General features: G+C 41.4%; 1 protein-coding gene across 5 annotated transcripts in view; it reads left to right on the forward strand.

Annotated features, from left to right (window-relative positions):
* Nucleotides 1-24,678, forward strand: part of TMC6 (transmembrane channel like 6) — a 1,104,128-nt gene that overhangs the window by 554,516 nt on the left and 524,934 nt on the right. For all 5 annotated transcript variants that reach the window (XM_044068185.1, XM_044068183.1, XM_044068186.1 and 2 more), the window contains exon 4: nt 20,502-20,600. In XM_044068185.1, the coding sequence (XP_043924120.1) occupies nt 20,502-20,600 (99 nt within the window). The remainder of the gene's footprint in view (nt 1-20,501; nt 20,601-24,678) is intronic.

The following is a 24,678-nucleotide window of genomic DNA, read 5'->3' on the forward strand; positions in this document are numbered from 1 at the left end:
TATATATATATATATATATCACACACACACATATATATATATATATATATATATATATATATATATATATATATATATATATATAATTTGAATATATATATACATATATATATATTATTTGAATATATATATACATATATATATATATTATTTGAACTGTATCATAAAAATGTGAAAAATATGAAAATATATAAAATTATATGAATAAATCTGTAAACATAGGTTTAGGCTTATCTCAACAAATTTTTCAATTTAAGAATACAAGTAATGGAATAAACTTCATTTAACCTGGGCGACTGACGTCCTAGTTCGTAACTGCCAACATAATTCCAGTTTTTCAAGCATTAATGATTCTGGGCCACCCCTACCATCACATTTAATACAATCGATAGCCCTGAATTTAAAAAATATGATCTGGGTAATCATCAATGTGTCTGGCAAGTGCGTTATCTAAGTTATGATTCCTAATATGTTATAAATGTTTGTACACCCTCTCTCTTAATTTCCTGTCTTGCCAATATAGTAAGAGGGGCACTTTTGGCACTGTGACAAATAAATCATGCCCTTAGATTAGCAGTTGAATCTGTGTTTTTTTGTGTAAGTACGTTCCCTAATGCTAAAAGAAGTTCCTATTGTCATGTGTACAGAATATCTGCACATACAACATTTGAATATGCCCTTGCTACTCTCATGTGATAACTGAATACTTTACATTGTAAAATGTTCTTTAAATTCTTACCACACAAGTCTGGGTGGCACATTAAAAAGTTCTTGAATAGTGAGATCATTAATAATGTATTCCCAATTCTTAGATATAATGCAGTTACGTACTAGGGCATGTTAGTCGCCCGGGTTAAACAAAGTTTATTCCATTACTTGTATTCTTAAATTGAGAAATTTGTTGAGATAAGCCTAAACCTATGTTTATAGATTCATTCATATAATTTTATATATTTTCATATTCATATTGTTTCACATTTTTATGATACAGTTCAAATAATATTTCAAATAATATTTTTATAGATATACATATATATTTTTTATTTAGTTTTTATTGTAATAAGAACTGTTCAATTGTATGATGTTTTTTAGCATGTATTTTAACCTAGCTTCATAACTGATTAAATTGCAGGCGTTTTAGATATTGGGGAGTAGTTTTACACATTGTGACTGAATTATATATATTTATTGACTAGGTTATCTAAGTATGTAACTTTAGTATAAAGTAGCGTTGATATTTGTACATATTTTTATGTTTTTACATTTAAGTTTTTAACATTTCATTGTAGTGGAATTAATTGTGTTAATTAGGGGAGAGGTGTAGTATTTAAGTAGTATGAATTCATGTGTCACTTTTCCTGAAGAAGTCTCTTCACAGTAAGACGGATGTCAGTTCATTAAACTTATCTACAGGGTAGTCCTTGTTCCTCCATGTGTTTGGATTCACTATTGTCTGGTGTACCTTTCCTGGTTTGTCTTAGGTCATGCACACAGTTACACAGGTGCACACAGTTGAAGTTGCCAAGTGTGGTTTTACATTGTGCATTACAAGTGCTCCTGTATGCATGCAGACTGTGATGGCTCTGCTGGGGTTTTCCAAGTTTTATGACCTTTGAGATAATAAGCCACCAATGCCATCTAGAGAGTATTACTAACCAGCAAATCACCCCATCCTTATATATTATCCCTTTATTATCCCTTTGTGCTACCCCCTGACTAATGTGACATCAGGCTCACTGGTGCTGTAGACAGGCAGTTTGCATTTATGCCACCAGACCATCTTGAGTAAAGTGTGCTACACAGGATTGCAGGTCTTTTACTGGGGTCTACTTCACATGACTGAAAACGCAAAATACTGCATTTCATTTGACTGAGACCTAAGTTTCAATTTACTGAAAACTCATTTGACTGAATATTATTGTACTGAAAGCTGCTTCTTCTTCTTTCGGCTTTAGGGGTCACCACAGCGGATCACCTGTCTGCTCATGATTGGCAGTTGAGTTTTACAGTGTTGAGTTGCCAGCCCGGCACCCAACCTTCCACAGAAGGGGCACACATGCACACACTCACATCTAGGGCCAATTTAGAGTGTCTAATCCACCTACTGCATGTCTTTGGGATGTGGGAGGAAACCGGAGCACCCGGAGGAAACCCACGCGACCACAGGGAGGACATGCAGACTCCGCACAGAAGGCATCCCAGCCAAGAATTAAACCGGAGAACCTCTTGCTGTGAAGTGGCAACGCTAAGCGCTGCACCACCGTGGCTGCCCATTGTACTGAAAGCTTGCAATGCTGAATTTGAAATACTGAATTTTAAGCCATAGACGTGATGTGTTTCCCTTCACATGTGACTTGCTTGTGTTAAAAAAAAATACTGTAACTTAAAATGCCGACTGTAAGAATACCAACAGTAGCATAGAAAGCAGTGTTGTAGTGTTTCTAAATTTGGGTATGTCTCTCTACATTTTTATGGGAAGTACCTAAAGTAATATGACAGACGTTTTGTGCACACCCTGCAGTAGTGGCAGTGTGTACAGTGCTGCAAGGTAATTAAAAGGTATATGCCCTTTTCCCCACTGTAGTGCGATCCTGGACTTAGTATAAATAGTGGCAGTGTAGGGATATAGCCCCCCCCCACCACCTAGTTTGATTTTATATTATCCGGATTCTGTTAAGATGGCAAATAAGTAGTTTTTAAGTTTTGGAAAGAGTTGGTGTTTGGCATTGTAAGTGCATATGCCTATGGCTTAAATTTCAGTATTTTGACATTCAGCATTGTAAGCTTTCAGTATAATGAGACTCAGTCAAATGAGTTTTCTGTATCTTGAAAATTAAGTATTGTGGTATCAGTCAAATGAAATTCAGTATTTTGAGTTTTCAGTCATGTAAAGTAGATCCGTTTTACTGTTGGTGTTGTGTTGACTGGATCTTAGAGTCAGTCTCATCAGGGTATAGGATGCACACAGTTCCTACAAGCTTTTAAAAATGAGATTGTTTGCATTTAACAGGAAGAGGAGATGGTGACAGGTCATTGTGGTGCTCATGTCTGGATGAATACAGTGGCATATGTGACATCCCCACTCAGGACCAGTAATCAAGAAGCCTGAATCCTCACCACTGACACTGGAAAGGGAAGTTCACTTGGAATACAAATGGATACATGCAGTATTTCCAGATGTAAACCTCTCTGCATCAAGCCCAATTTCCCTTAAGAGCACACACAGAAGACACACAGCCCGGGGTCTGAGTTTCTCTAGCTGTCTCCCTCCAGATCCCCAGTAAGACTCCCCACTGACACAGCTGTAAGGTTAAGACCTCCAGCACTGTCTCTGTGAAACCAGTGCTTTCTGTTCCTGCTCCAAGTAGCTGATACACACACTCTTTGAGATTTAATTTTCACACACACACACACACACCTGGGAAAGGCTGGCAAAGATTACCTGCTCTACCAACTTTGCCCAGACTATAAGGTAGATTCACTGCCACCAGTCAGTTACTATAAGTGTCTTAAAAGAGTATCCAGTTATGCTGATTGAAGTTAATATTAATACAGATGGTAAGGCTGACCAAACAGCAAGGTTTTCTCCAGTGGCCAGAGTTATCCCCAAAAATATATGCAAATGCTCTCAAAACTTAAATATTTTTCTAAAAGGACCAGCCACAATGATACGTTTAAACATATGTAAATAATAAATAATAAAATAACATGAAAATACTAAATATCTATTTGCAGTAAACACCAGACTTTCAACCACAAGTAATAGTCAACATAATACATCTGGAAACATTCACACAGTTACAGAAAAATGATACTTAACTATTCTCATTATATTTTCCTGACTGATCTAGAGAATTATTGTTCCTACTTACTGAATATAGCAAGGCAAGATGAAGTGAGTGAGTGGTCCTTGTTGTCAGATCTAAAGTAGACTGCTCAGTCTGACTGAGAGACTTCTCAATGTAATATCTAAATATTATTTCAGAGTTGATTACACAATGACATCACATTTGGTTATCTGACTTCTGTTTCCCATGCACCCCCATTGCTAGAAGCTGTCAGGATTTAGCACCTATGTGTTACCATACATACATATAGAGCTTTGATCAGATTTGCTGCTGCTCCTGGAAGCAATACCATTTTAATACTACTTCTCCTCCTACAGAGCTACCAAGCCATACTTCTTACAGACATTGCATCTCTGGCTTCTTTCAAAACTGTGAGATAACATTTTTATGGCCTAGGACCAATATTTCAAAAAGTCAGGTAGATTGGGATTAACCTCTTCTCTTCCAGTATCCTCTGTTAAAATATATACATTTTATCCAGCTGCAATAATACATGTGCATTTTTTTCTTTTTAGCAGGGCACACTGTTCATGCATTTTAACACAAGCAACTTTACAAATACATTTCTAAACACAAGCACCTGTGCAAATCAGTTTCATACACAAATGACATAACATTCTTTACTAAATTCCAGCTAGCTGTGCTGGCATATGTTACACATCCACTACACCACTTCTGACATAGCTGGCAGTACCTCCTATTGTCAGATCTCTCCCCCTTTAAAGACTCAAACTAATTTTTATAGTTCCCCTTGAGAAACATTGCTTGAGAGGAATGAGCCTATCTGGGAATAAATTACCCCTAACCCTGTCTTGAGATCCCATCTGCCTTGGCATTGCTGACCCCACTACAGTGCTGCACTGTCATATATCACTGTAACCCTAGGCTCCACTGTAGTAACTTAGCATTTTGCTGGCTGGCTCGATATAGCCATAGATCCCACTCAGACTCCACCAATAAAAGTTCTGCATAATACGTCTCTTGGTACACTTTGTCCATATGACTTGCGAAAGGAATGTCATGGACTATGGCAAGAAGTGCCAGACAGTAGGTTCTGTGCACTACCAACTGTTGTATTACCTCACCCTCTAGCCCTCCCTCAGGGGTCCAGTCTCTGTTACAGTAACCCTTTGTTCCAGTATACAGACTCCACTTTTCCTTGAGAATCAGATGCCTCCCTAGTTACATCCCTCAAGCCCCTTAGTGTAAGGTTGGATAACTGAGCCAGTCTGAGCTCTACTTTTGTGACTCTTCCCAGCTCCCCTTCCACAGGACGTCTGGTATCCTCTGACTGATGTGCCTCACTGTCAGCCTGGGTACTAACACTCAGCTCTGCCCTTGCAGTCACTCTGTCCAAGGGAACATCAGTACCTACTAGCAGCTGTGGCTCACCTTCAGGCACACTGCTACAGGGTAGCTCCCTCCCTGAAATATCCACACCACCAGCCCTGGCTTAAGGTGTAGTGTCTGTCTGGGTCTCCCAGGCTACCACACCCATATGCCTGTCTCCAAGCCTAACTGCATGTGACTATCAACATCATTCCCTAACAGGATGTCTGTAGGGATGTCCTCAAATACACCTACTTGCTTGCTTTTCCACCCTCCCAGTCAAGGTGAACACTGGCCAAAGGCATTTGAAGTGGAGTCCTTCCTAAAGCTCTGACTGCAGTGGACTGCCCAAGCAAGTACTGCTCTTCTTTAACCACTGCAGGACTCATAATCATTATGTCAGAGGCTGTCAGTGGATGGAAACAGGCCACTGCTGAGACCCGAAGATAGGATATAATCTCTTGTGATAGTTTTGTACCCCTGTTGTCTCTAGACAACTTACCACTGGCATACAATGGGTTCCCTTATATCCATATGCAGCACTGGGTATCCACTTCCTGTGCAGTCATGCCCTGCTTGCTAAGTAGAGATCCCCTTTCTTCCCCAGCTCATCTGCAGAGTTGCATACCCTATCTGCCAACCAGATTCTCATGTCATCATGCAAAGTGCTAAGGGCTTATTCCCTCACCAAAAGGTCTGCCATCCCTCCAGAAGTAGTGATGTGACACCCACTCACCCACCTGTGAAAATAAGTGCTTAACTTGGCAATATAATCACACACACACACACACACACACTTTCATGTACCTTGAGTCTATGCTCACAAACTTTTTTCTGTAAGCTTCTGGTGTTAACTTAAAACATTCAAGTAAACATGTCTTCACTTTTTCATAGTTAAAGCAATCAATGCAAGACAATTTAGAAACCGCAGTTACATCTTTACCATGGAGTAAGGGGGTCAGGAACCAGACCCACAGCCCTTGGTCAGCATTATACTGTTTACATACCCTTTCAAGTATATGAATAGAACTATCAAAATTATCACTCTGTAAATTGTGGAAGAAATTTACTGACCTTTATTGCTTCTGGGGTTTGGTTATTCCCTTCCCCATTACCCTGATGAAGAGTCAGCATCTCTCTCTCATGTTGATGCTGCTTCTCATTTTCTTCGGCCTACAAATGCCGCAGTCTCTCTCTGCTAATTGTAATTCCATCTGTTTTGCCTATTGCAGTTTTTCTGCTGATTCTAATTCCATACATTTGACCTTCAGTTCAAGTTCCTTTAACTCCAGATAGATTTTTAAGTCCTCTGAGGAAAAGGTGAACTGTCCTATTCCTGACAGCTGCAAATTCCCATCACCAGACTGGTTATCCTGGTTGCTGGTCTGTGTTGTAGCTGCGACTAAAGCTGAAATAATTTCTTTAGTTAGGCAGGCATGCACCAGTCCTTTGGCTTCACACACCTTGGCCAACTGGTTCTTTGTCAGCTTGCCATAGTCCTGTGCTGACATATCTGCCTCTCTGACTAAACTAAACTAACAAAAAAAAATAAATAAAACTGTTCTGATATGAAACTCTGAATATTTACAGTGTGGCTACTGAGCGAATACACACCTTTAGTGATAACTGCTTACAGGCTGCAGAAGTTCAATATCCACACCACTGCTCACCAATATGGACTTTCCCCACTCTGGGACAGTAATCAAGAAGCCTGAATTCTCATCACTGACACAGGAGAGGAACGTCCATTTGGAGTGCAAATGGTTGCACTCAGCATTTTCAGATGTAAACCTCTCTGCATTGAGCACAATTTCCCTTAGTACACAGACAATACACACAGCCCAGGGTCTGTGTTTCTCTCTCCATCTCCCTCCAGGTCCCCAGTAAGACTGTCCACTGTCACAACTGTAGGGTTAAGTCATCCAGCACCCTCTCTGTGAAACCAGTGCTCTTTGTCCATGCTCCAAGTAGCTGACACACACACACACTGCTTGGAAAAGGCTGGCATAGATTACCCGCTCTTTCAACTTTGCCCAGACTATAAGGTAGATTCACTGCCACCAGTCAGTTACTATAAGGCTCTTAAAAGGGTATCCAGTTCTGCTGAGTGAAGTTAATATTAATGCAAATGGTAATGTTGACCAAACAGGAAGGCTTTCAGGAGTGGCCAGAGTTATCACCAAATAAATATATGCAGATACTCTCAAAACTTAAATATTTTTTCTAAAATGACCAGTCACAATGAGAAGTTTAAATATATTTAATAAGAAATAATAAAATAACGTGAAAATACTAAATATCTATTTGCAGTAAACACCAGAGTTTCAACCACAGGAAATATTAAAAATAACGCAGCTGGAAAGATTCACACAGTTACAGAAAAACAATACTTAACCATTATTGCATACTTTTCCTGACTGATATAGAGAATTACTGTTCGTACTTACTGAATAGAGCAAGGCAAGATGATGTGGATGAGTGGTCCTTGTTGTCAGATCCAAGACAGATTGCTCAGTCTGACTGGGAGACTTTTCAATATAATATCTAAGTATTATTTCAGAGTTGATTACACAATGACATCACATCTGGTCATCTGGCATCTGGTTCCCATACACCCCCATTGCTAGAAGCTGTCAGGATTTAGCACCTATGTGTTACCATACACACAGAGATAGAGCTTTGCTCAGATCTGCCACTGCTCCTGAAAGTCATAAAACCATTTTAACACTTCTACTCCTCTTACAGAGCTACTAAGCCATACATCTTATAGGCATTGCATCTCTGGCTTCATTCAGAACTGTGAGATGGCCTATTTATGGCCTAGACCCAGTATTGCTCAAAGTCAGCTGGATTGGGATTAACCTCTTCTCTTCTAGTATCCTCTGTTAAAATGTATACATTTAATTCAGTTACAGTAATACATGTATGAGGCTGACAAAGTTTGCTGATGACTGCAAACTTGGAGCAGTCATAAAATCTCCAAATGATGTCAACATCCTACAAGAGGGTCTTACACAAACAAATGACTGTTGCCAAAATCATGGCATTAAGCTCAATGCAAAAAAAATGTATTATCATCCCTTTCAGTAAGAGTGATGTTTCAGCTAGCTATCACATCAATAGCAATACCCTAAGTCTGCACTCAATGGTGAGAGACCTGGGCATACAGATTGAGAGCAAGCTTACCTTTGATCACCATGTCTCCACAGTGGTAGCATTCTGTATTGCTCATCTCATAAATAAGGGCATTGCCTTGGGAAGAAAAAGAAGTTATAACCTCCCTGTAATCATCCCGCATCAGGCTAATAATGGAGTAAAACGCCCCTTTTGGTATGTACCTTTCCAAGCACCTGCAACAATTGGAGAGACCACAAAGGTTCCTCACAAGGAAAATTCAAGGTCTTCAACATCTGTCCTATGTGGATAATCTGAAATCGCTGTCACTTTATTCTGTTTCATACAGGCTACTCAGAGGCGATGTGTGCCTTGCATATAAGGCAATCTCTGTACCTGCTTTATTGGAAATGCTGCATATCCGCAAGTCAAATGGTACAAGGATTACTTGCTCTAAAGACCTTAACCTGGTATGTGACATTAATAGAACCTGCTAGAAGGACAGATTGGTCTCCCAGGGATTACTACACCTTTGGAACAGACTTCCACTTCATGTCAAACAGAGCACCTCATTGGCCCTCTTCAAACACAGTCTGGAAGACTGGATGAGTAACCATAAATTCACCTTGGGGGTTCCACCTGTGTCTCTTGGACAGGGGCAATAGGTGCTGATCATAGAAATAAGGGTAGAACTTGGCTAGGCTTGCAAGGGCCCTAGGGCCATTAGCCTAGTAACGTCCTATGATCCTATGTATATTTCTTTTCCTTCCAGCAGGGCACACTGTTGATACATTTTAACACAAGCAACTTTACAAATACATTTCTAAACACAAGCATCTGTACAAATCGGTTTGATACACAATTGATATATAATTCTATACTAAATTTCAGCTAGCTGTGCTGGCATATGTTACACATCCACTGCCGCACTTCTCCTGGCATAGTTTGCAGTACCTCCTATCACCACGGCATACATGCAGATTCCTCATGTGGTCTTCTGTGTTTTGGTGAATACAGTGGCATTTGGGTAACATTTCCTTGTGCCCCTTTATCTGAGAACCCTTCTTGAATAATGACAAACTGAGACTGTGTCTGTGTAGTTTACCACTCAATTCATCTGCTGTTAGGTCTTGATGGGCCAAGCATCCTGCAGTAGAGTCTGTCAGAAAAGTCTGAGCAGTGGTTCATGGACTGATGCTGTGTCCCTTGGAGATGACATAACCAGCCAATGGGGTACTAAACTACAGATGATGAAGATCTGAGGATTGTGGTAGGAGAGATGCTCAGCATTGTCTGATGTCAGCCTTGAGGATGTGAGCCAAACTCACTGCTTTCTGGCTTGATTGTGACCGATCAGTTTACTGTGGATCTGTTGGTTGGCTGGACAATAAGACACAGCAAGCAGACTAGGATTTGCTGTGGGGCTGGGGGGGGGATTGTAAGTGTTTGTGTCATGCAGTAAGAGCTTCACTTAACTGAATAGTTGCATACATCTGTCTGTAGGGTGAGCTTCATTTGATGTTCATCATGTTTCACTGCTGCAGTCATTACACTTGGGTTATCCTGCCGTCAGGCGGTCCCGTAGTCGGTCAGAGTTCCAAAGTCTTGGTCCAGCGTTGGTTGCTGTCGCTTCTTCCCTGACGTCAGTGCGCCAGGGGTATATAAGATGCAGCCGATGCCATTTTCTTCAGTCTTTCTTGCCGAGCTGTGCCCGACGCAAAAGCAGTTCACAAGTGCCAGTCGGCCGACTCCTGAGATTTCAAATTTGATTTCAGATCCGAAGTCCTCAATAAAGCTAAGTACCCCTTTGGGAAAACTTTTTCTTGCCTCAGACCGATGTCAGTAAAAGTTAATAACTGTATTTCTTGTGGGAAGCAAATACCTCATAAGGATTTTCATTCTTACTGTATTCCATGCCTAGGCCCAGATCATGACGTCAGTAGTTGTCGGTTTTGTGCTAGATTTAACAAACGCACTATTAAACGTCGGTTTGATTTTGCACGCCATTACTTTGGCCAAAGGTTTAATTATACCATGCCGTCGGAAAAACGACGACCAGAATTCACAAAAAACACAAAGATAAGGATAAGGACAGGCATCCGAGGTCCAAAACTGACGACGAAGCCTCTTCTAGGCCAATCGCCAGTTCTCTGGTTCTCAGTGAGGTGCTTTTGCAGCCCCTGACACCCACTACCTCAGAGCCACAGGCCACAACCGACTCCCATGTGGAGTTGCCTAGGCCTCTGGATATTCAAGGTGTTGGGCCTATGGAGACTAACCCTACAGATGGGTCCGGAGCCGTTGAGCAGGCTTCGGCTTCTGAGGGTGTTTTCAGACCTTCTCAACTTACCATTGCATCTACAGCCAAGTCTAAATCAACTTTAAAGACAAAGAAGCAAGTACAGCATTCACCTGGACAGGCCTCCATGCCTAAAAAACAGATGCTCAAAATGGCCGAAGACTTAATTACTCTGATCAGGGGTACCCATCCCCCTCCAGATAAAAGGCCTAGGCAGGATACAGACTATGATTCCTCTGACCAGATTTCTGTATATTCTGATTCCTCTTCTGACCAGGGATATTCCTTACCCCCCTATGAGGACTCTGATGCTGAAGAATCTATTCCTTCAGCCTCTCCTCCTGAGGATTACTCTTTTGGGGAAACTTTGCACACCATGAGGGAGCATTTCCATTGGGAGGGCCAGGATTACTCAAGAGTCCAAGAAAAGGCTCAGAGATTTTCTTTTATTACCCCAACACAGGCCCCTTGCTATTCTGCCAGTGTTGGATACTGTTGACGATGTGTTCTCTGAATCCAGTTTAAATCCAGAATCTCTCTCCCCTGCTCCTGTCAAGTCTGACAGGTACTTCAGAGTCCCTGACTCTCACAAATTTCTTTACAGAAACCCTGATGCTGACCCAGAAACTATTTCCCAGGGTCCTAAAGGGGTAAAGGCCTCCACTGCCAAAAATCCAGTTCCCTCGGACAGGGATTCCAGAGCATTAGACAGATGGGGGAAAAAAGTTTACACCTCTGCAACCTTAGCAGTGAGGGCTTTAAACTGCCAGTTTCACATGCTTAAATATCAACAATATTTACTGTCTCAGTTAAAGCAGAAAATGAGTGCAAGTGCAGAACAACCTGATTTTAAGGAAATGCAGGATTTATTGCATGCAGCTGAACAAGTGGGAAAACATACTTTGCAATGTGGTTTTGATTCATTAGAGGCTTCTTGTAGAGCAGCAGTTATAGGATCTGTGATTCAAAGGCATGCTTGGTTAAAGGAACAAACCTTACCAGATCAGGTCAAGGCTAAATTATTAGATGCGCCTTTACAGCAAGATATTCTATTTGGTGTTAAAGCTGAAGAGGTTTTAAAGAAAATGGAGGATGAAGCAAAATCTATGCAAACAGTGAAAGATTTCTTACAGGTACAGCCACCAAGATTTAGCAGAAATTGGCCTAAAACAAATTGGTCCTTTCCAGTGTCAGGCAGGCCACAAAGAGACAGATGCCCAAGAGGCAGATCTCAGCCCCAAGGATCTTACAGTCCAGGACAGTGGGATGCTTCAACACCCAAAGGAGGTGAGGACAAGTCACAACCTTACATAGGTTCATACTAGGCTATCTGCCCTAGGGCATTTATAAGCCTAGCCAGAATGTGTTTGGCTTTCGTCACCCATTTTAAATTAATTTTGCATTGCCCTTTTTCGAGGTTAGTATACTGTGCCTCTGTCTAACAGTGACACAGAAGTGATACCCGGGGTAAACCTACGATCTCCCATCAACTCATCAAGATTCCTCTTGAAGAGAGTCAATGAGGGACTCTGCCTAACCTGGACTGGGATTTTATTCCAGAGTGAAGGGAGCCTCTGGGTTATGAATCTGTCCCTCCAGCATGTCCTATTTTTTTCAGTGCTGAGGTTCAAGTCTCTCGAGCACGTAGCTCGATGGGATTTGGATTTTCTGAGGTGCAGCATGTCCATTAATTCCGGGTGGACATGGCTTTATACGTCAGGCACAGATCGCCTCTGAGCAGGCGGTATGCCACTGAGTAGAGCTGGAGTTTCTTTAACCGGGCAGCATATGGCATCTGTTTGAGCCCTTTGATCCTCTTGGTGAGGTACTTTTGGGGTCTTTCCAGTTGCTCCACGTGTCTGGTAAGGTACATCCCAAAAGGGGCATTGTACTCAATTATGGGCCTGATGAGGGATGAGTAAAGAGGCACGATGACCTCCCCTGATCTAGATGTGAATCCCTTCATGATTAGGTGGGCTATATAAAATGTTCTTCTAACCACTTTGGCCACGTGGTTGTCAAATGAGAGATTGCTATCAACTTGGGTCCCCAGGTCCCTAATTACTTCTTCTGTACTTAATGGATTACCACCTATGTGGTAATTTGTGGGCACTTTGTTTTTGCCAAAGGGGATGACTATACACTTTTTGGCGTTTAGCTTGAGGCCATGGCTCTGGCACCAGTTGTCTGTTTCTATGAGGCCCTTTTGGAGGATGCTTGTGTCGGCTGGAGAGTCGATTTTGGTGCCCAGTTTGCAGTCATCTGCAAACTTGGTCAGCCACAGTCCTTCCGTGTTGGCCTGTACCTCCGAGAAATATATACCGAACAAGAGAGGTCCCAGGACTGAGCCTTGTGGGATGCTACTTGTAATTGGTTTGGAGTCTGACATGGCTCCAGCAATTCTAACCATGTGGGTTCTGTCCTTGAGCCAGTTTGCAACCCATCTAGTGACATAGGGGTTTATATTTAAGCTGGTGAGCTTATCTATAATGCCCGAGTGGGGTATAGTATCGAAGGCTTTGCGGGGTCCAGGTAGGCTGTGTGGACCACCTTCCCCTCGTCAATGGCCTTGGTGACTGTTTCAAAGAAATCGACCAGGTTTAAGAGGCAGGATCTGCCCTTAACAAAGCTGAACTGGGTAGGATCCAGTGTCTGTAGGTCCCCAATATCTTTATTTATGAGGTCCATGATGATCCTTTCCATAGCTTTGCAGACCAAGCTAGTCAGGCTTATGGGGCGATAGTTTCCAAGATCCGTTGAGGCACCACCTTTGTGAAGAGGGACCACTGTTGCTGTACACCACTCTTTGGGTACATATCCTGTAGTAAGGCTGAGATTGAACAGTAGTTTTATGTTTGGGTTTAGCTCTTCTTGGAGTTCATGTAGGACGCATCCCGGGACACAGTCTGGTCCCATTGATGCTGTGTTTTTTGCTTTGGAGAGGGCGGCTCTTACCTGAGCATCTGAGATGTCAGGGGGGCAGCACTCTGCTGGGATAGATATTTGCCCTTTTTGTGGTTGGGGGGAGTTTGCACTGAACCTGTCAGCTAGGATGTTGGCAATGTCTGTGGGTTTGGTGTATTTTTTGTCATTTTGGACTAATTCTGAGCATATCTGGGAATTCCCACCCAGGTTCCTAACATAACTAAGGAAAGCCTTGTGATTATCCTTAGTGTCCTGTGCAATTTTTCTCTCAAAGCTGGCCTTAGACGATTTTATGAGTGCCCGTAGTTTTTTGCTAATACTGATCAGAGATTCCTTCCCTTTTTGGGATTTTGCTCTATCATGTAGTAGCTTTCTCCTTCTATTGTATAGTTTGTTTATGGCTGGGGTCCACCAGACAGGACGTCTGCCTTTGGAGGATTGGGTCTTGGTTTTATTTGGGATTGCAAGATCCATGCATTCCTGAAGGTGTTCATAGAATGCGTATATAAAGGATTCTGCAGTCTGGGCCGTATTTTCCACAGGCCCGGGGGCTTTAAAGGATTCCACCTTGGTTTTGAGGAGTGCGAAATTTGCTTTAGAGAAGTTTTTCATTGTGGTTTTCTGGGCAGGGGGTGAGGTCGGGATGTGAATATCCAGTGAGATTAGTTTATGGTCTGATCTTACCAGTGAGGGATACACTTCTGGTCTGGAGCATAGAGTCCCCATGTTGGTGATGATCAGGTCCAGTATGTTTTCACCTCTTGTGGGAGTGGTAACAAGTTGTTCCATAGCATTTGAGTTTATAAATTCTAGGAACCTTTGGGCTAGGGTGTTGGAGCTAAAGTAATGCTCCCAGTCTATGTTTGGGTAGTTGAAGTCGCCCAATATAATGGTGTTTGGAGAGACCTTCATATTTTCCAGTGTTCTCAGGAAGGCCGAGTGGGGTTCCTGGGTTTGGGAGGATGGTCTGTAGCAGGCTATAAACTGGAAGGCAGTTTTACCCACTGTTAGTTGCATATGGATAGTCTCTGATGCTTCATGCTGTGCCACCAACCTGGAGGTGTGGGTATCTTTGACGAATATTGATACTCCCCCTCCTTTTGTGGTTCGGTCCAAGTTTTGGGGCCGAAAAGCATGGTATGAGGTATAACCTGGCAGTGCTGGGGTGCTCTCGGGAGCCTTGAACCAGGTTTCTGTTACTGCACAGATATCGATGTTCTCCATGCTAAGGAGAGTTTCGAGTGCGTGCATCTTGAGGTTTAGACTTCTGGTGTTGAGTAGCATTACTCTTAGTTTCTTATCCCTTGTGATACCTATGGAGGTGGGTTTGTCTTTTGAGCCTTGCCTAAAAAAGGCACTATGGGGGTAGCAAGAGCCTTCGCCAATATCCAAAAGCCCAGGGGTGACAGGTGCAAGCTGTCCCTAACGAAGCATCATGGCTTGTCGAGCATGTCATCCCAGGCTGACAGGCATTGGATCCCCTTTGAATGACACCAATACTTAAGCCAATTGTTGAAATTGATCATCTTGTCTTCATATTGTGGCATCATTCTTGGTGAGGGTAAGATGCTACTCAAGGTCAGGGTCATACCGGCCTGGGCTACATGCTCAGAGAGCTCCTCTATGTCTCTTTTCATGTAGTCCAGGGAGGTACGTCTCAGGTCATTCACACCAGCATGGACAATGACTGAGTCATATTTGTACTTACCTTGGAGTGACCTGAGTGCTTGTGTTATGTGGCGGATCCTAGCACCCGACAGGCAGCTCACTGTGACCTTCTCCTTGTTCAGCCTGGTGAACCGGATGTCAGTGTGCCTGACGATACAGTCACCTATTACAAGTGTATCAGGTGTGTTGTTTAGCCTTAAGGGCTGTGACTGTTCAGCACACTGGCTTTGTGAGCTATGTGTTGCACGTGTTTTGTTTTGGGGTAGCGGTTGCTTGGGTGTCTGCTTTGGAGGTCTCTGCTGCTTAGGCAGATTTTTATTTAGAGCCTCCGAGTATGTTTTTGTGTGTTTGTGTTTGGTTTGCTGTCGTGGTAGGTCTATGTGAGACTGGAATTGTAGTGAGTGTGGTTTCCTTCTCCTCCTAACTGGTTACGCCAGTACTGAGTTGCGAGAGCTTAGCCTTCAGTTTGACTATATGGTTGCATCTCTCACATGTGTTGGAATTTGTTGGGAGGAGGAGAGAGTTGTCTGTGTACATGAGGCAGTTGTAACATTGCCTCAAGATTCCTAGATTCACCAGCTGGACCGGAGAGGAGATTGACAACTGACCTTTGGACATGCTAGAATAGTATTGGGAATTCCATTATAATTGAAAAAAAAGGGCCAATGGGGAACAAGGTACTCAAGGGGAGTTTGTGAGGGTGTAGTGCTTTTAATTTTTTAGTGCTGACTTAGTGAGCAAGTGCCAGGTAACTTAAATGCAATGTGTTTCAGGTAACTTAAATGCAAAAATGACAAACAGTAACTTTCTTTCAAGTGAAACAAGGAAATAAGTACAGTAAGCAATGCAGATATCACTAGGGATCAACAGAAGCGCTGAAAAGCTGCGTTTTAGGTGAGATTAGCATTTCAGGGAAATAAGCAAACAAACAACAAGCATACAAACAAAGCTAGATTCAGCAGGCCTGGATCTAGTCTATGCTACAGCAAGCAAGGTGTACCAATTTTAGTAAGAAACAGTTCAAATATGCAGGCACTATAAGCCTTTAACCAGAAATTCCCAGCTCAGAAGGGCAGAGTCCAGCCTCTCCTCCCACAAGAGTGCAGACCACAAACCTTCTTAATGTAAAATAACTGGCCTGAAGCCCAAGTGCTTAAACCAGAACTAATACACTTTTAGAATAACAGACACTGAGCCCTCAATCAGCAGTTCCCAACTTAGAAGGATGTAAGCTACCTGTCCTGCCACCACAGTGCAGGCCACAAACCTTCTTAATGTAAAACAACTGGTCTGAAGCCCAAGTGCTTAAACTAAAAAGCTTAGAATGAGTTACACCAAGCAGTAATAAATACAATTGAGTACTTTTAAGATGACGCAAAAGCAAAATAAAGTAGGAAGAAACACAAATACAGTAAAAGCAGATAACTTTTTTTTTTTTTTTTTTTAAGTGGAAAGAGAGAAAGGAAAGAGAGAAAGAAGTAGCAGAAACTAAGCTGATTGGCCTTCTCAGGAAACAGTCTCAATGACTTTCCCCTACCAATGCCAAACTCTACCCTGTTGGCAGCTCCCTTAGGGGAAAAAACTAGCACTTTTTTCACAAAACTGGAAGACAATCACCCAGGACAAATGGGTGCTGAATATTGTGTCTCAAGGTTACAGGTTCCACTTTCACACTTTACTGAGGTTAAAAAGAATGCCAGACCTGCCACAAAATCACTGGGCAGAGGCACAAAAGCAAATTACAACCCTCGTGGACATGAGAGCTATTCAAAAAGTACCTCTGCAGGAACAAGGACAAGGTTTTTACTCAAGACTCTTCCTGGTACCCAGAAAGGACAAAGCCTGGAGACCCATTCTAGACCTTTCCACTCTAAATACTTACCTGGATGTTCCGAAGTTCAAAATGTTGACACTACAGCAGCTCCTTCCCATGTTTGGCAAGAAAGCTTGGCTGGTTACTTTGGACCTCAAAGAGGCATACCTGCATGTCCCTATCAGACAGAATTGCAGAAGATACCTCAGATTCATAGCTGGTTCAATGCACTACCAATTCTCTGCACTGCCCTTTGGCTTATCTACTGCGCCCAGGGTCTTCACAAAGTGCCTGGCACCAGTAATTGCATTTTGTAGACAAAAAGGAATTCAAATATATCCATACCTGGATGACTGCATGATTCAAGAAGAGAGCAAGGACATTCTTCTAAAGCATCTGGCATTTGTAAAAAAGTTATTAAGTTTCCTAGGGTGCACAGTAAATGAAAAGAAATCAAAACTAGTGCCCTCACAAGAGATAATATTCCTTTCTTTGTCACGCCAGACAAAGAAAGACAACTGACTCAGTATTTTCAAATGATGGCAACAAAGTCCCAACTCCCTGCAAAAAAAAATTCTGCAGGCCTTGGGATTCATGGCATCCTGCATACTTCTAATTCCATATGCCAGACTGCATATGAGGAAATTACAATGGTACCTAAAAAGTATTTGGACTCAACACTCACACAGCTTGGAAATGGAAATACCACTAATTACCTGCCTGCTACAGGAGTTTCGATGGTGGGCACAGGCATGTCACCTCAACAAGGGTCATCCTTTCACTCTACCCACAGCCAGGCAGACTCTAACAACAGATGCTTCGGATTACGCCTGGGGAGCACACATAGCAGGAAAATGTATTCAGGTCAAATGGACCACAGACCAACTACATCTACACATCAATCAAAAAGAGATGTTGGCTGTACAAAATGCCCTAACAGCTTTCAAGGACCTTCTGCATCCAGGACAATTACTTTTAAAGACAGACAACACCACAGTAATGTGGTACACAAGCAAGGGGGCACTAATTCTTACCCCCTTTGCAGACAAACCATGACCTTGTGGAACACAGCTCTAACTTATCAAGTTCATCTACAAGAACAATTCCTGCCAGGAAAGAAAAATACTGTGGCAGATGAACTAAGCAGAAATATCATGGATCCTCACAAGTGGAAATTAAATCCACAGGTTTTCAGAATGATAATGCAAACATGCCCGGACATAGATCTATCTGTCTCCCCACTGAACTGCTAACTACAAAAATTATGCACAAGGACTTATCACACACAAGCATGGAAAGTGGATGCTTTTCGTTCAGCTGGAAAGGCCTGCACATTTACGCCTTCCCTCCTCTGCCTCTCCTTTCGAAGGTTCTCCTAAAAGCCAGACAAGAAAAAACACAGATGATACTGATTGCTCCAGACTGACCATGCCAACATTGTTACCCAATCTTAAATAACTTGGCTCAAGGCCTACCTTGGATTTTGCCTCAAATTCCACACCTTCTGACTCAGCAAAACAATCAGATCCTGCACAGTCAGCTCAAAACCTTATCCCTGGCTGCATGGCAGATTCCTTAGCCAAACAGACAACACCTCTCTCTAAAGCTGTTATGGATGTCATTTTGGAGGCCAGGAGGCCTAGCACCAGGAAATCTTATTCAGAAAAGTGGAAGAGATTCTGTGCCTGGAACCAGGCTCAAAACCTTGACCCTCTTGTCCCTAACATTCCTCAGATACTACAATATTTAACTGAGATGCTGGACAAAGGGCTATCCTTCTCATCCATAAAGATCCACGCTTCTGCCATCTCGGCTCATTACAACACAGATCCTCCTATCTTCTCACATCCATTGCTAAAGCAGTACCTCAGAGGGGCTAAAAACATAAGACCGCCCCGTAGAGCACCAGCACCCACTTGTGACTCAATTTTGTCTTAGAAAAACTAACTTTACCTCCTTTTGAGCCAGCTAATACAGCAGAAATAAAATATATATCCTGGAAACCTGCTCTGCTACTGGCAATAACCTCAGCATGAAGAGTCTCAGAACTACAGGCACTAATGGCAGTGGAGCCCTTCATCATTTTTCACCAAGACAGGGTTTCCTTAAAAATAAACCCTTAATTTATGCCTAAGGTGATTTCCAGTGTGGCTCATAACCAAACTATTCACTTACCAACATTTTATCCAAATCCCCAGAATAAAGGGGAGAGAATTCTACATTCCTTGGGCATACACAGACAATTAAGTTTCTACTTGGACAAAACAAAAGCTTTCAGGAAAACTGAGCAACTGTTTATATCCTACGCTGCAAGATCACAGGGAAAGGCTATTTCAAAGCAGACCATTTCAAAGTGGATAGGACACTGTATCCAGTTCTGCTACACACAGCATAGGAAGCCTGTGCCATCTAACATTAGACCACATTCTACCAGGGCAACTGCAACTTCTACTGCCTATCTTAGAAGAGTACCTACCAAGGACATTTTGGAAGCTGCAACTTGGAGTTCAGTGCACACCTTTACCAAGCATTACCACTTGCCTCTTTACTCCAGATCCAGAGCAGGCTTTCCACTGCAGTGCTGCAAGACCTCCTAGCCACACCAGATCCTCTCTAGACCGAGCCACCCTGACTCAGCTTTGGGATTCAACCCAGGTGTAATGACTGCAGCAGTGAAACACGAACATAGTATAGTTTTGTACCTACCATAAGTGTAGATGTTCGAGTGTCTTCACTGCTGCAGTCCAGGTTACCCTCCCTCCATCCCCTCTTTCTTGGCTAGGACTTAGCTACACTTTTCTACCCTATACTACCTATGTGGTGTATTTGCTGGGAGCTTAACTTTATGGTTTTATTTTTCATGTATGCTTTGTTAGCAATATGTATTGCCTACCTATTTGGGGGCACCTGACATCTGAGGCAAGAAAAACTGAAGAAAATAGCGTCGGCTGCATCTTGTATACCCCTGGCGCACTGACGTCAGGGAAGAAGCGACAGCAACCAACGCCGGACCAAGACTTTGGAACTCTGGCTGACTACGGGACCGCCTGATGACAGGATAACCCAAGTGTAATGACTGCAGCAGTGAAGACACTCGAACATCTACATTTATGGTAGGTACAAAACTGTACTTTATATCATTTAACTGAAGGCAGGTGTTTTATTCTGTTTGATGGTGTGGCTTTGTTTTGTTTAAATGTTTAATTGGAAGTATCTGTTTTTTTTGTCTTACTCAACAGATGCAATTCATTTTTCTACTGTTTGTGTTGCATGAATTTTCGTTATTACGCTGTTGGAAAACATTAGTTATTTAATTTAAAGTGCATGCTTAAGCAGTTTTAGTTAGCTGAATGTGCATTCTATGTTTGAGTTTGATTATGCATTTAGTTTTCGATTCGAGTTAATAAGCTATGCACTTTTACACCATTTTTATTTAGATATGATTTGTTTTGTGTAGTTTGTACAGAAAACATGTCTTCTGTGAACTGTTCTCCTGTATTTGCAGATGACTTTGAGGGCTTATCTAATATGGAAGGCATGCCGTATGATGCTTACTCCTCCATGACTCTGCGGATCTTGTCCTCCATGCCCAGCCGTACCATTGGTAAGTACACTCTGAGTCATTTGTTATGAAAACAGTGACGACTCAGCTATGCTGTAGATGAGGCTTGTTTTCTGTTAATTTGCTGAACTGTAGACTTTGAAAAGGTCCCATGCTGTATATTTTCTAATTGTGTTTGTTTTTGTCTTGGTGTACTGTGTTGTAGCAGATGTGTATTTTCAGTTTACTTAATATATATAGTTTTTTCTTTTGTTCATCTCATTCCTTATTCCCCTTAACAGTCTGAGCCATGTGACTAGACCGTCTGTCAGCATAGTATTGATGATGAATGTATAATGTAAAATTGACAGCAGTGCATACTTGGCTCTGAATTGCCGCATGGTACTTACTTCAGAAGTATGCGTTTTTTTATTTTAATGAGCCCTATTTGGTGATGCTTAAAGTGAAGAGGAATTGCTGAATCACTTACAAGTCAATTATATGTGTTGTGATGCAACTTTAGGTTTTGTATCCACTAAACAAAATGCCTGCTCATCTTCATTTCAGTCCTGCAGTAAGACATAAGTTATACATTCCTAAGGCCTAATACTTAACGAGATAGAATAAAGGTATTGGAAAGTGTGGTACCTGTATAAGTACGGCACTGTCCAAGGTCACAAATAACAAGAAGGTATATCAAGGCAGTGTTGGGTATGAGTACTTAGGTCCCTCAAATAATGGGAAGAAGTTGTCTCCCTCAACCAAGTAGTGCATACACCCCCCTTCCTCAGTGTCGACCCAGCTGTCAGGGTATTATACATCCTAGTTTTGGTCCACCCTCCATTAGCTCCCCTGGCCCCCAAACTGTTCTGCTTTTTTGCCCAGGCTCCTTCTCCCAGTTATCAATCACATACATATGTAGATAACTAGAAGGATGGAGGCATAGGCTGACTATTTATTTGTCTTTGTTGACCAGGAAAAGTCAATACCCATTTTCAGAGAAGGCCTAAGGAGAATAGCTCCACATTGGTTACAAATAATGTACATTTATAATTGCAGGGCAAAAATCATCAAAACATGAGCTTATTTACATGATTTTTTTTTAAATATTTTTAAATGTTTCTTACATGAACATAGCATTTGAACACAAAAAACATGGCAATAATTAACAAATTCACTAGTTATTGAAAAAAAGAGGTAGCATACAACAACAGTTTATTTATAGCATGATGGCTGCAAGGCAAAGATCAAACTGAGTTTGTTTTAAGTTTAGTAATAATTTACAGACAGAGAAGTAGAACGTAGCATAAAAACTGATAAGAGGTATGAAAGGAGAAGTTATGGAAAATGAGAAGCAAGATAAATGATGAGAAGAGGAATTGTAGTTAATGATGAGGTGTGAGAAAAGAGAAGGAGAAAACGTAATAGTTAAGAAATAAGTGCAGTATGAGGAGGAGTGGTAAGGTACAAAAAGACTGGGAAGCAAAGTGACTGTAAAAAGTAATCTGAGTAAAGATACCAGGTGAACAAGAAGAACTTGTTGCATCTTTGGCACAGGTGCTGTTTAAGCAAAGTTTTGAAACAGTTTTCTGTCTGTTTTAACTGTGTAGGAATTTCATTCCAGAGTTTTGACACATGAGAGTACAGGCAGTCTCCAGCAGTTTTGAATGTCTTACTGGTGCATAGTAAAACTTTATTGCTAGAGTGAAGGTCTCTAATGGGTGAATAGTACAGAAGAGCATTTTGTAATGCTAGGCATTTGTCTGGAGAGTGTAGTAGGTTGTGGGCAATGATTAGTTGAGAGTATGTCAACTGAGTTGAGAGTTCAAGCCAGTTTAACTGTTTTAATGCAAGGCAGTGCGGTGTTTAATAAGGCTGGTTGGTGGCAGATGTAGCTGTTTTGTAGTAGCAGGAGGCTAGTTTAGTTTTATAAATAGTGTTGATATTTGTAAGAATAGGGGAAGCATACAATAGAGAAGGAAGGAGGTCAGGTAGTGTTTGGTCCTGTAGAGAAAGACTAGTTTTTAGTGAGTTTACTTGATGGAATGAAGTATGTGGTGATCAAATCTGAGGTTATCTGTTAGGACTCCGAGTACTTTAGTTTGGCTTATGATTTCTGTTTTTGAGGTAATATGAAATGTAAATAAAGTAAGCGCTTTCGTCGGTGTACTCCACCAACTTCATCAGACAAATGACATAACATGTAGTTGCAGTTTAAATACTTTCAAACTGCCATGTCAATTAAACAATTAAAACCATTTTTTTTTAAATTAAGGAGATATTCCCAAAAAAAAAAATTTTGCAACACAGAATGCCAAAGTGGGAATAAAAAACTATATTACTAGTACTGTAACATAGTTTAATATAAATGAGTTCTTTACATTAGCAGAACATTGCAAAATCTTTATCATAAATAGAAACAGAAAAAAATACATATGGTTAAAAACAGAAAAATATATGGTTAAAACCAGTCGACCAGTATGACAACAGTATTACCTAGTCAAAGTTTTTGTCCCTTTTCTGTATACCTATTTGTGTCCTAACATTCTTCGTCCAAAAACTTTGATGCGAACCAACACCAAAAGTCATATATCTGGCACTAATCCACTATGCTTATGTTTCAATGAATTAAGCTGGAAGTTTTAAGGCGTTGTTAGAGCCCAAATCCAATACTTTAAGAAGACTTGCACCATATATTGTGAATCAAATAATGCACCAGAAAATACATTAAAAAATACGAAGTGTATAATGTAAATTGTGCTATAAATGTGGTTGTGTTAATAATGTTGTTAAATTAAACAAGCCATAGTTAGAATAGCCTTATCTATTTAGAGCCTTAAGTTTGAGAAGGCATTTAATAGAAATGTAATCATTAAGCCCTGGGGGCACATGAGCCGAGGTACATACCTGCCATCTCAGTTCACATTCCTCCAGTCTGAGTTCCCAAGGCCCACCCCTAATATTGTGTTCTACCTGTTGTAGTACCATAAACTGAAATTGATGGTTGGGGTGTTCTATGATATTTTTCGCCAAGGCGTTGGTAGTGTTCTTCCCAATACAGTAGGTATGTTCATATACCCTTTGTTTGATTTTTCTGTCCGTTTTCCCAATATAGTATGCATCACAGAAGACACAAGTTGCTGCATAGACCACGCCTTGGGATTCACAATTAAACCTACCACTTATATGATATTCTTTATCCCCTAATCTAACCTTATTTGTGGTTCTAATGAATCTGCATTGTGGGCATCTGCCGCATTTCGACATACCCGTACCTCTTTTATTTACCTTATTTCTCTCCACTAGGGTTTTTAAGTTAGGGCCCCTTTGAAAGGTCATGACAGGTACTTGTCCCAGTTTGTTAAGACTGTTATCCTCGTTGATAAGGGACCAGTTTTTGTTAAGTATGTCCCTAATATGTGTTGCATCTAGGGAAAATGTTGTAATGAACCTGCTAGTTGTGCTGTCATTAGTGCGATCCCTAATCACTACATCATTAACTGCCCATTCAGTATGTTCCTGCTCATACCCTTTACAAACAATCGGGTGGAAGTGACCTACCACTCTTTTCCTGTCAACTTCCTCAAAGATATTATTGAGGAACCCCAATGGGTAACCTCTTTTCAAAAACGTAGACTTCAGTAATGTACATTCATCTATAAATTCACCATAGCAGGAGAGCAGGAGATCATTCTAGCAGCCCTAACTGCTTGCCCTTTTACAATTGCCTTTTTCTGATGTAGTGGGTGGCTGGTGGTAAAATGTAAAAAGGCATTAGAATAAGTGGGCTTGCGATAGATAGTAATTCTATATCTTTGGTTCAAACTATCCTTACTTAGAATTACATCCAAGTAGTTGATATCCTTATGTCCTATCTGATAAGTGAAATCCAAAAATGTAGTGAAAGTTTTGATGTTACAAATAAAGGTCTCAACAAGCTCAACGTCCCCTTTCCAGATGTAACACATATCATCTTGGTACCTTGTGTACCAAACAACATTCCCCTTGTCAAGTGCATCATTAAATAAATAATGCCTCTCCCAAAAAGCCATTACACAATTGGCAAAACTACTGCCACAAGGAGACCCCATGGCAATCCCCGTCTTCTGTAGATAGATGGTTCCATTTAACCACAAGAAGT

The sequence above is a fragment of the Protopterus annectens genome, chromosome 4.part0 (assembly GCF_019279795.1).
Source record: "Protopterus annectens isolate FY-2018-M chromosome 4.part0, PAN1.0, whole genome shotgun sequence".
NCBI classification, from domain to species: domain Eukaryota; kingdom Metazoa; phylum Chordata; order Ceratodontiformes; family Protopteridae; genus Protopterus; species Protopterus annectens.